The sequence below is a fragment of the Eupeodes corollae genome, chromosome 2, assembly GCF_945859685.1.
Source record: "Eupeodes corollae chromosome 2, idEupCoro1.1, whole genome shotgun sequence".
NCBI lineage: Eukaryota > Metazoa > Arthropoda > Insecta > Diptera > Syrphidae > Eupeodes > Eupeodes corollae.
In genome coordinates this window covers 123,660,495-123,673,853 of record NC_079148.1, presented here as the reverse complement: position 1 = coordinate 123,673,853, position 13,359 = coordinate 123,660,495, and the positions used below count along the sequence as shown (strand labels likewise).

Here is a 13,359-nt window from a genome sequence, read left to right as displayed (position 1 = left end):
GCCAAGTATAGACTTAAAACGGTCAAAAGGCTTGATATTACTGAGCAGACAAAGTATAAGCTCTGCAATTGGAGTAATAACAGGACACTGCCTCATAGGAAGACATGCTCTTAGGCTAGGGGTCTACACAAATGACTTCTGTAGAAGCTGCATGGACGAGGAGAAGCAATAACTTTCTCGGTAATCCCTTCTTCGATAATACCAGCAACGATTGACACAAAACGTCTCTCTAACTTTATTAAAAGTACGAAATGGTTTGTTTAAGTTCATTACTCTCCCATGAGTAACCTCATTGAAGTCTACGTGCGTCAGTGACATCTGGACAGCCACTCCAACCTAACCTAACCTAAGCCTAAAAACGCAATTGACTTCCGGAAAGCAGTAAAGCTATTCAGTAAAAAGACGACTTCAATGTAGCGTAGTTTTACTGCGACAAAGCTTTTTAGTTCAGAATTGTGTACTAGATTATCCAATTCTATTGAAAGCAAGGACATTTTGACTAAATTTCAAGCAGGGTCAAGAAAAAATCAATCAACAATCGATGAAATATTTTCTTTATGGTATAAAGCTGTATGCGTATGCCTTTTACGTCGGGCATTCGACTCTATTTCTAGGAAAGCTCTTTTTTACAAGAAATGGAATCTCTTCAAAAATAATAGCAGTCATCAGAGTTATGTAAGCAAAAAACTTGGAACGAGTTTCAGACGACCTTTCTCTCACTGTGAATTGGAGTATAATAATAAATAAACTTATAAACTAATGGGAGTTAAGCAAGAATGCGTTTTAAGCGCGCTACTATTCAGTCTATACTTACACGATATAACAAACTTAGTGAGAAGCGGTATAGTGCTTAGTGGAAATACATTCCTGTTCTCATGTATGCTGACAATATAGTCTTCCTGGTCGAATCTATAGACGGAATGCAGCTGATGATGAATAGACTTCAGTCTGGAACCTATCAGTTAATTTATCTGATGAAATAATAAAATAGCGGTGGTGGGAGGTACTCCAGAACTTTTCAAGAAGAAGTCGTAAAAATAGTTAAGGGAGTACAAGTAATAGACGAACCTAAATCTTAATAGACATCTGCGAGTGAAAAAAGCGAAAGCCAAGCGTACAATATGTAACGTGTGGAGAAGCTGTAATTTGAGAAATGACGTTTTTCGAGCAACCAATATTGGAATTCTATTTTACGGATCGCAAGTGTGGGGGTACATGTCGTTTGATGCAGTAGAAAAGTTCCTCCATTTTTTCATCAAAAGCAACTTAAGGTTGCCGAGTAGGACACCCCACTATATGCTGCACCTAGAAACAGGAACAGGCCCCGTTTTCTTGGATACTCTCAAATTACACTTTAATTATGTGGAAAGAATTTTGGAGATGAGAGAAAACAAGACTTGTGCTTGGTCACATTATTGATTCCAGAGGAGCATGCGTAGGTGAGTGGTATGAAATGGCGAACGATTGGTCAACAACTTTTTCAATATCAACTGAAGATAACCGTTCTTCGCTCAGTTCGAAATTTAATGATTTGTTGATGAAAATCGGAAACGGAATTTACGATCATTTAACTGAGGAAGCGGAATCAACATTATATAGTCCTTACTACAGTAAAGTTAACCACTTTTTGGAAAAAAGACCTACTTCTTGGCCGATCACACCATACCGAAAATCAGTACAATTTTTAAAGTCAGAGGTGAACTCCTCAGCTTATACTTTATTCCTCAACGTCCCGATCTTCCTCTATGGTGTGATCCAATCGAAGAGAACGTGAAGACTTGTTCCATTTTTTATAAGGTTTGTCCAATTCTGAAAGAATTTCGCAATATTCCTATACTTTGGATTGGTGTACTCAGTTAACAGGAAACCATAAAACTGACGAATAGAGAACGAGGTTGGGAAGTCTTATACCAATAGTCTTTGAGTGCTTTACGATACAGAACATGTATAATCAATGAATGTTTCTAATGCATACAAAATTGTTAAATTTAATTTTTGAAAACGTTATACGTATTAGATTTTTCTTTAGCATTATTATTATAAAAATTACAATGTAAATGTCAGGTAGACAGCCATCGGCCAACCCATTTAAAGACTTAAGATACTACATTACTAAAAAACTTGTGAACAGTATTAAAATTTTGAAGTCAATAAATCTAAACTAATAGTTACAATCTTAGTATTATGGAACACCTTTTTAGCGGCTAAGAAGTTTCATAACGAATTCATATCGATTAGATGTCATAACTATACATTTGTTGTGGTGCAATGTTTTCTATATTTGTTTCTTTCTACTGCTTGGCTAGCTTATCTAGGCTCATTGAAACACCCACAGGTAAAGTGTTAAAATTTATTATATTGTATCATAGTCAATTGCTTATGTTAATTAGTCGTTAATTATTTTTACAGAAAATAACCGTCGCAGAACTGTTCGATTTTCTTCCTACTTTCTACAACAAGCAGTAACTTTCACTTTGACATCATCAAATGGAAATGGATTTATCATCTTTGTCGTTTAGCGTTTGTTAAGTGTTTTTCACTAATACCAGCTTGAATGCTTAATGGTTCAATTTTTCGATATGAATATATTTTTTTTTAAATTGCTCTAATGGGCGTTTTTCTTTTTTAGTTCAGAGCAGAGCTCGAACTGTCAAAAAAATAATTGTGTTTCTTTTTGAGCTCTGAGCGTTCAGAGCTTCAAATTCGTGTTTCTTTTTTAGTTCTGAACATGTTCAGAGCGCGCTCTGTGAGCTCAGAATAAAATAACAGAGTAAACGGAGTAAAATGCTGAGCACAAACAATTTGATATCTGAAAGCCGGGAAATAAAAAAAAATCATCATCAAAACAATAAAAATGGCGGAAGAGGCTGGTTGCTCTGGTGTAGAAGGTAAGATAATTTTGGAAAAACTAATTGCATATAGCATTTTTATGAATCAAATTTATTTCAGGCGTCAAATGGACCAACGATATGACTGTTTTTCTGATTAATTTGATTAAGGAGAATTTTGAATTTCAAACTAACATAAAAAAAACTATATGACAGTTTAGTGCTCAAGTTGTTTCATAATTAAATCAGAGAGCTCTGAACATACTCTGCTCAGAACTCTACTCTACTCTACTCTGTTCGCTCAGAGTATGCTCAGAGCTCAGCTCTGAACTAAAAAAGAAAAACGCCCAATGTGTTAGTTAATAATTGACAACTAGCTATGTTTGAGTAAATTTTTGTTCATAGCCTATCTTTATCAAGAGATGTGTCTCAAAACTCAAAGTAATGAACATACCTAACTAATTTACTGACTTTTTGTTAAATATTATTGACATTTATTGTCAATAATAATCTATAATTTAGGAGTAAAACTAAAATGAAAAAAAAACGATTAGTACATTTTTGTGTAATGAGAAATAGAAGTTGACGTGATGAGGAATATATATCACTTTTATGAACATTATTGCAAATACTATGCGTGACAAACATGCACATGTATGAACACTATAAATCTTTTATTTTACATGAATTAACGATTTTATGTATGAACGTATGTACGAAATTGTGTTTATGGTTAATCTTATTACTAACAAATAATTCTTATATAGGGCTTTTAAATGACAATAAACAACGCACAAAAATAATGATGGTTTCTACGAAACGGAATAAAGTAATATAAATAAATGATTGACAATAAACAGCTATGCAAAAGAACATAAACCTCTAATCGAACAAAACCGAAGAATGTCAAGATAAAGGGTAATATGATAAAGTGTTAAGTAATATTTTATGTGTACGTTTATAGATAGTGACGTTTGTATAATAGCAGACGGTAGACAAAAATCTCTTAATGTATGTGTCTTCTTTTAGACATGATTATAGCTATTGTCAAACGTCAAAGTGACATTTACATTAATTTTTGATGTTTGATTCAGTTGGAAACAATACTGGTGTCAAACATAATTAATGACACTTTTAATAGTTATGCATACATATATAGCAGAAATGGTTTATAATATGTGAAAGATGAAGATAACTGATGAAATCTTCATTCATTTTAAAAAAAATATAGTTTTTCAATTCAACTGATTGCAAAAAAGGCAGACCTCATTGTTGTATCTGTCAGTTTGCACTTCAATCTGAACCTGAACTATAAAAGTCGAAATTTGGACTTAATCGACATTTGTCATAGAACCATGTAATTTAAAGTTTTGATTTGAAGTCAATCGAAGAATTCGACTGAAGGTTCTTTGGTTTTTAAAATTTCTTAAAGTAAAGTCAAATGAGTATAATATTTTAGCATATTTCAAAAGTCAATTATTTAATTGACTGAAATTTGTTGTATGTTTTATATGCAAGTGTCTTCTTTCAAAAGACTGTCGATTTACTGACGAAAATCAACTTAAATTTAATATCGAGTTTTAAATGACTTAAAATGTTTAAAAAGCCTAAGGAATTTTAAACTTTCAGTTGGTATTTATTTCAAGAATTAAAGTTATTGAGTCAAAGAACTTTCTTAGTCATTTCTTAACTTAACTTAAATTAATTAGAAAATTGTATAAGGTTAAGGTTATAACATAATAGAAACCAGCAACATTTGAGGTCCTTAAAAAAGACAAATAGTTGTTGTACTTTTTTTTATAATTCACAAGCACTCAAGGGCTTATTGGTACCCTTTATATGTTTATATTTAAACACAGTGCGAGCGTTAGGAAAATAGGGAAGAATTTAAAAGGAGATACCGATACACATTGGTATTAAAGTTCTGGGAGGGAAAAACAGAGTTGGCCAAAGCATTCCACATTCTCGATGTGCGATTGAAGAAAGAATCTCTATACTTGATAGTACGCTCGAAATTGAGGTTAAGGGTAAACTGATGAGCATTCCTAGAAGTGCAAGTATTACGGCCAAATACTTTAAGGGGTGAACTGGCTAATTTGACAGAGCATTGTTTATAAAAATATTGATAAAACAACGAAAGGCATGAAGCATTGCGGTGCCGGCGGTGTTCTAGCGATGTCGCCTATCATTTTTAAATCCCTTTTTTGAATTCTATCCAAGAGATTTAAACTTGTTTTAGGGGCACCTGCTCAGAAATATGAATTATATTCAATCTGTGGACAGATGAAAGCTTGGCAGCATTTTTGGCGATATCGAATATGTGATCATTCCATAAGAAGTGATCTATAATACACATACCGAGTACTGATAGTTGATTTCCTGGATGCAAGTGCAACTCATAGATAGTGGCATCGGGGGTGAGTAACGTTTTAACGACAGGAGACAGCATTGAGTTTTTGAAGCATTAAAATCTACACGGTTTCTGACTCACCATTGGACAATGATGTCAATATCAGAATTTAATGAGCTTATCATACGCTGCCGTTGAAGTTCCACATCCGAAGGGCAAGGATGTAAATCTAGAAACGAATATGAAAAGCTGAGAGAACTGTCGTCGGCGAAACAGTTTAATTAATTAGAAGTGACAGACAAGAGATCATTTATGAATAAAAGGAAGAGAGTCGGAGACAAAACGGAGCATTTATTTTATGAATTTCAGACTTGAAACCATCTAATACAAGTTGTATTGAACGGTTAGAAAGGTAATTTCTAATTCAACGAAGAAGAGATTCATCAAAATCAAAAAAATTAATTTTCGATAAGAGAGCTTGGTGCCAAACTCTATCAAATGCTTTTGAAATATCAAGTGCAATAATCTTACTTTCTCCAAAACGATGTAAAAATTTGTTCCACTGTTCATTGAGATAAACCATGAGATCACCAGTGGACCTACGATTGCTACGAAAGCCATATTGCCGGTCGTAAAGAAGCTTCCGTTCTTCAAGATATACTTAAGGTGAAAATTAATCAGCGTTTTCATGACCTTGGATAGCTTGAGGGGGAGGAAGATTCGTCTTTTTTAGGGACAGGCTGGAAAAATGCAGTTTTCCATCCACTCGGGAAGAGACCTGTAGTATAGGACAGATGGAAAAGCTTAGGCAGTGGTTTTGCCAGCTAAGAAGAACACCTCTTCAGAACAATAGGGGGAATACTATTCGGGCTAGTGGATTTGGTCAAGGTCTTTCAGTACTCTTGCGACTGCACGAGTGCGAAAGAAGATTAGTCCCATAGAATTATTTACGCTCTCAAGAACAGGAGGACTCATGACACTTTCCGTCGAATTAACAGCAAACTGTGCTGCAAGCAAATTGGCTTTATCAATCAAGCTTACATACATAGGGAGTGTCATTGTGAACGAGCATGACGAGAATGACGTGGTGTTTCGAACGTTTTTTTACAAATGACCAGAAATTTTTACTACCTTTGGGACATTTTAGTATTTTTGTCCTTAATTTCTGATCATACAAAAATTTTATTCGTCGAATATGACCATTGCAGGTCTTTCTAGCTTCTTTGAACTTATTCCGTTTTTCCTCAGTCGGGTTGGCCTTATAACAACGGAAACTTACATCTATGTAAGTAACCTCCTTACAGCTCGAATCAAACCATGAGTTCTCTTTGGGTTTGATAGATTTCACCCTATTCGGGATAAAATAGAAAACCTAACTAAGGTTTGCACTTGTTATGAAACAATTGTAGTTTTATAACGAAACTAATGGGTTATCGATTTTGCGGTTTCAAAAGTTGGAATTGGACATCTGTCAACCTAAGTTGTTTGGGGCGTTCTTTAGTCCGGAGGTGTGATTGGAAAACGATGATGGAACCACTTTCACCGTCAATTCGGAGCGCTATGGTCGTATCATAACCGACTTCTTTGCCTGCTATTGAAGATTACAAATTGGTATATAAGGTAGATGGCTTCCAGATGCCACACAACTCGAGCGAATATGGCTTTATGTCCGCGTAATTTCTCGTCGTGGCGATATCAACTGACCACCAAGATCATGTGATCTGACACCGCTGGACTTTTTTGTATGAAGCTACGCAAACGACCTTGTTTATGCAGATAACCCTTTAATTCTAGAGCACTTAAATACCAACATTCATCAAGTTATGGCAGAGATACCGCTTAATATGTGTCAAAAAAGGTTAAAAACTACCTCAAAAGAATCAATGCTTGCAACAATTCACGTAATGGTCATTCTTCTCACTATTCAATAAAAATAAATATTTTTCTCATAATTTTAGTTCCTACAAACGACCAAATATACAAACGACCATATAAATTTCTATTAACCAAAACTAATGAAATCATATTTTATTGTAACTTACTCATAAATAATAAGACCATTATGTCTCGCCATGACGTCGTCGTCGGTCGAGTTGGTCTTTCGTTGTCTATACGCTTTCAATTAAACTCTCCCCCAAGTAAACGATTTTTATCTAATCAAAAATCACAGATATTCATATCATGATTCCAAGGAAATGTTATGATTATATTTTGCATTATTTTTAAAGACAAAACCAAAACCAAAAGAAATAAAAACTTTATGACAAAAAAAATTATCCTGTATTCACACTGGTTTCGATAAAAATAGGTACAACCTTAAGTTTATAATTATTGCGAAATATAGAAGTATGTCTTAAAGTTGGCACCTATATATGGACAGCCAAAAAAGATCTGAATTCTAAACTATGCAAACTTTTGATTGTAAGTAAGTTGCACAAGCTTGAAAAAATCATGCCAATAGAGCCACGAACTTGGAGCGGACAACTTGTTTCTTGATGGTTAGTGGGTAGGACCGTCATGATAGAGGTCTTGGGTTCAATCCCTGACTGTGCCACCTACAATTTTTTCACTGGTACTGCTTCTTGCGAGTCATGAAAAGTCATTTTTTTTTTCAAATAAGACGTTTGGATTCACCATACAAATTGTAGGTCCCCTCCATCCCTGAAATGACTCGCATTGTCGAGAGTTGTAAGTCACTAGGTCCTAGTGAGCTGTTGCACCACCTAATTTATTTGTTTAAGTTATTTATTCAAAGCTGAACCTATTCAATTGAAGTGGGCTGTAAGAAAAAATGTATTCCATGCTATCGCCTATTGACCATTGTATATATTTTAGTTGAAGGCGGATTTCAAATAGTTTTCTTCACTTTCAATCTTGAGTATCTTTTTGATGTTCTTGTTTTCGTATTCTTCTAGCTATTTTTTTTATGATATTATTGTTTTTATTTTTTTTGGGGTCTTTCCACATCAAGGTCTATGGCACAAAGCCATTGCCATTGCCCCTCTCCTTTTATTTTCCAGTCCAATTGACTAGCCTTGATTTCTTTGATATTTTCTAAGCCCTTGTCAAGAAGAGAAAAAAAAAAACAAAAATACAAACAACAAAAAAGGACATATTTTCCTTTGCGGGAAAGTAAATGTTTTTGTTTCTTATGAAATCTCATTTTATCTATACAGGATATTTTCTTATAGAGATTTCTTGTATAAGGGATATGAAGATGGAAGAGAAAAGATGCCATGAACAAAATTTCATCGGCTTTTAAGGACAATGACGTGCCATATGGAAAAATTAAGGATTAAAAGATTTTTTCTTAATTCAAGCAGTTTAGTTGTTTTGCACGCTTCTGATATTATAAATATAATCTTATCTTATCTAATTTATCTAATATCACACAAATCTGGTTTAATTTAATTTATTTTCTGTCTTTGTTTTTTCTTTTTTTCGAAATCAACATCCAGACCAGCTACTTCGAAATTTTGTTCATGTCCTTAATTTGTTCGTCCTTCGTACATACAAACATACATATGTATATAAAAAGTATCAGCCTCTGAATATGAACACGAGGCATAATTGGATTCTCTTTCCAATTAAATGTGTCACGCGCGATATTATGAAATTTTGTGTTAAAACAATTTCCGAGGACATTTCTTTTACAAAAAAAAAAAACACAACCAAAAGAAACTCGAAACTTGAAACTTCAAAAAAAAACAAAAAAAATAAATAAATAACAACTCACCTGTGTGACTAGCTTCCTTAATTAGGTCATCGATGAGTTCATCCCTGACATTGATTCCGAGATTTTTTAACATAAATTGAAGTTCGTTTGCTGTCACACGTCCATCTCGATTTCTGTCCAACAAATCGAATGCCGTCCGGAGATCTGTAATAATTAAAAGAACCGGCACAATGCATATGAATGTCAACGTTATTTAATTATCCTTTCATTCATTTATAAAGCGAGAATAGTGAAAAATTTATATGTGGTATGTGTTGCAATTAGAGTTAGGATTTCCATGTATGCGCTCATTTTCTTCCTATCCAATATACGTTCATAAATATACAAATACCATACACACACTTTTCTCTACTCATTCAGTTTCACATTCATGACTGGTAAAGTTTTGAAATACAAATTAAATAAAATTCTGTTCAGATTCTCTTCTTCATCATCATCATCACAAGAGAAAATATATTTACCATCGTATCGTCCTTGTCGTCAGTCTGAATCGTTCATTATTTCTATAATAATGCAATAAATACACACATTTTTACAGTGGTGTGGAAAAGTTAATTTTTATTTTATAGAAGGATATTTTGAAGGTTTTTTCGTCAAAAATAATTGTTCTGCTCAAATTAAATTAAAATGTTAAATTTGAAGAAATAAATCAAAAATTTGGTTGGATATGAACAAATATTCAAGAAAACTTTTGCAAATTGTGTATTTTCTATGGAGTCAGTTTTAAAGACGATTTTGAAATAAAGTTCAATCATTCAAAAAGTTCAAGAGTTCAAATAATTATAAAACTTAATTTTTTTAAAACGGTTTTTGTGTTTATTTTCTTTCTACATATATTATTTTCAAAAAATTTAATAGATTTTTTTCCACAAAATAAATGATCAAATTTGACTTAATTTTGCGAGTTCCGAATACAGTGTTCTGATATTTATTTTCAGAGAGCTTTTAACAAATTCAACCGATTATTTTGAAAGATGTCATTAAATGCAACTTATTCCAACAATAAAATGATTATTTATGTCGATTATTTGTATTAACTGCAAGTTCTAAAAGTCTCAAACTAACAGTTTACTATTTTGAACAAAATATGCATACCAATTAGGACACTTGGATCCAATTAGACTTTTTGAACTGAACGGAGAGCAAAATTAAATTTAAGCTCCTCTTACATGATATTCAAACTTCTGTTCAGCTTCAAGCTCGAAGTTACAATTTCAAAATCTTAAAAAAAGAGGGAGCTAACATCGACTCGGACCACTACCTCCTTGTAGCCAAGGTAGCACTTCGGATCTCCAGACCCAAGGCAAAACAGGGAGGTGCTGGGAGAACGTACAACGTCGAACGGCTACAATCGTTAGAGATCCTTTTCCGACCGAGTTACAAGTAACCTCTCTAGAATTTCTCTGCTGCCAACACAATGTATCGAAAACCAGTGGCAACATTGCCAAGATGCAATCAGAGAAGCCGCCTCTGATTTGCCGGGTTTCAAACAGCCAGCAACAAGGAACCCCTGGTTTGATAAGGAATGTCGGCAGGCGAATGCAGCTAAACAACAGGCATCACTCATAGCGGCGCTGCATAAAAGGACGAGAGCTGCTCATGAGCTCTTTGAGCAGAAGAGGCGAGAGGAGCGCGAGAAGGTGAGAGGACTTCTCAGAAGGAAAAAGAGAGGGCATGAGAAGCGTGCGGCCGAAGATGTTAAGAGGCTTAAAAGCTGGAATGAAGTTCGAAAGTTTTATGAACAGGTGAAACGAAATTCACAGGTACATAAACCTAGAACCGAAGGCTGTAAAGACGAAAGTGAAAACATCATAGTGAAACCGCAGTCAATGCTGAGGATATGGAAGGACCACTTCGGCAGACTGTATAACGGCGACGACGAACTGAATTCCGCTGTCAGGCAGGATCATCCATTCAACATAGACGACGAAAGCCAACAATCCCGTCCTCCCGATTTGGACGAAGTAAAGATTGCCATATCTAAGCTGAAGTCTAATAAAGCCGCTGGAGCTGATGGCTTGAATGCCAAGCTCTTTAAAGCAGCTGGAGATAAGTTGGTTAAGAGCATGCCCCAACTTATCTGTAAGATATGGTCGGAAGAAAGCATGCCCGATGAATGTAACCTCAGTATTGTTTGCCCGATCCTAAAAAAAGGAGACCCTCTAAACTGCACCAACTATAGAGTAATCAGTCTACTTAACATCGCCTACAAAATCTTCTCTATGTGAACGTCTAAAGCCCATAGTCAACAACCTGATAGGTCCTTATCAGTGTGGTTTTAGACCAGCAAAGTCCACAGTTGATCAAATATTCACATTACGACAGATCCTGAAAAAAACCCAAGAACACCAAATCGACACTCACCATCTCTTCATCGATTTCAAGGCCGCATATGACAGCATATACAGGGACCAGCTGTATGGAGATATGTTTAGTTTTGGCATTCTTGCCAAACTAGTCCGTTTGTGCAGGATGACTATGGAGAATTCACGCTGCTCCATAAAGGTTAGAAACAACTTAACAGAACCTTTCGACGTCAAAAAAGGTTTTAGACAAGGTGATGCGCTGTCATGTGATTTTTTTAACATCGTGCTTGAAAGAATAGTGCAGTTCTCACACGTCAACACTAGATTCACTATCTTTCAAAAGTCTGTCCAATTACTGGCATATGCTGATGACAATGACATAATCGGAATAACTCAGCGTGATGTCAATGGGGCTTTTGTGAGTATTGAGTCAAGAAAGGACATACAACACCGACGTCTTGGTCAAAACGTCACCATCGACAGACGTAACTTTGAGGTAGTCAAGGACTTCGTCTACCTAGGCTACGCTGTAAACGCAGAAAACAACACCAGCGCTGAGATCAAACGCAGAATAACTCTTGCTAACCGCTGTTTCTTTGGACTAAGAAAGCAATTGAGTGGTAAAGTCAAAAGTGTTGCTATATAAGATCCTTATCATCCCCGTCCTGCTATACGATGCAGAAGCATGGACTATGACAAAAGCGGATGAAAGCATCTTGGGTCGGTTCGAGAGAAAAGTTCTTCGTGTGATCTACGGTCCCGTATGCATCGAAAGGAAGTGGAGGAGAAGATGGAACGACGAGCTGTACGGGCTGTACAGCGACGTAGACTTAGCCAGAAGGGTAAAAGTCCAACGACTAAAATGGCTGGGTTACGTAGAGCGCATGGAAACCAATGCTCTGGCCTGAAAGTCTTCGAATCCACACCCACAGGACAGCGCAGTAGAGGAAGACCGCGGATTGGCGCGCACAAGTGGAAGGTGACCTCACCCAACTTGGAGCGCGAAACTGGAGACATCTAGCTAGGGACTGAGCTAGATGGAGAAGTTTGTTGGGTGAGGCCCTAGTTCACACAGAACTGTAGCGCCACCTTAAGTAAGTAAGTAAGTTATGCGACTCACTAATAGCACCAATTGGTGCCATTTGCAATACAATTTTTTTTCGCAAGAAAGCAATTTCTCATTTTGGTTAATTTCAATAATTGAACTTTAAGCTGCTTTCTATCGAGATATTTGGTGAAGTGTGACATTTTTGAAAGGACCTTATTTTTATGTAAAAAAGAACTTATTTTTTTAAATTTTAACGAAAGTTTTCAATAATTTGTGTTTACTCCTACTTGTAGTCCAACACCATAAGTTTAGAGCTTAAGTACTGGGGAAACTAATTTACATTTCTGACCATTCAAAAAATCAAATGGGATGACGCAACAGTCCGTTGTGAACCAGGGCCTAGTGACTTACAACTCTCAACCATTCCTGTGTGCGAGTACTGTTGTCCTACCATTAGAGAAACAAAAACAGCACTAAATGTCCCCATAATTAGTTTCTGGAATTAGTTTGAGGGAGAAGGGAAATAAACACGAAAGCGCATCAAATTCATATACCATTGGAATTTTGAACTTCGATTGTAGTTTTTGGAACCAAGTTTGAAAAAAGAGACTAGGATGTGACCCACACTGATAACTCAACATTTTGTGTGAGATAAATAATTTTAAGTCAATACCTTTCTTTGTTCTCCTTATACTTGAGTCAAAAACTATTTCTTATCACTTGTTTGTTGTTTTTGAGGGTTTTGTGATACAGATTGGATTTTTGTTAGAAAATAGAGTACAGAATGAAATCATTTTGAAGTCAATATCTTCATTTATTCACAAGATATCGGGAACTGAAAATCAATTTTTACTAATTTTGAATACTTTTTTGTAAAAAAACAGACTATCGGATTTTTATAAAAAAATGTTTGAATATCGAACACAATATTTTCTTTAAGATGAAATAAGTTTGAAGCTTATATTTTAAATTTTTAAAAAGATATTAGAGTCGAACATATGTACATTTTTACCAGCTTTTAGTAATGTTTCTATTTTCAAAGTGTCAATTCGATTTTTCTCCAAATTTTACCAGATGTCAAGAACTTTATT

The 13,359-nt window shown here is 35.1% G+C and overlaps 1 protein-coding gene and 1 long non-coding RNA gene across 7 annotated transcripts in view; one reads left to right on the top strand and one right to left on the bottom strand.

The window, feature by feature from the left end:
* LOC129946277 (calcium-binding protein E63-1) overlaps positions 1-13,359 on the bottom strand; it is a 435,397-nt gene that overhangs the window by 324,879 nt on the left and 97,159 nt on the right. For all 6 annotated transcript variants that reach the window (XM_056056412.1, XM_056056410.1, XM_056056408.1 and 3 more), the window contains one exon: positions 8,915-9,058. In XM_056056412.1, the coding sequence (XP_055912387.1) occupies positions 8,915-9,058 (144 nt within the window). The remainder of the gene's footprint in view (positions 1-8,914; positions 9,059-13,359) is intronic.
* LOC129946280 (uncharacterized) lies at positions 2,612-3,177 on the top strand. The gene is made up of 2 exons (XR_008781556.1): positions 2,612-2,888; positions 2,950-3,177. It is a non-coding gene; the product is annotated as an uncharacterized LOC129946280 (long non-coding RNA).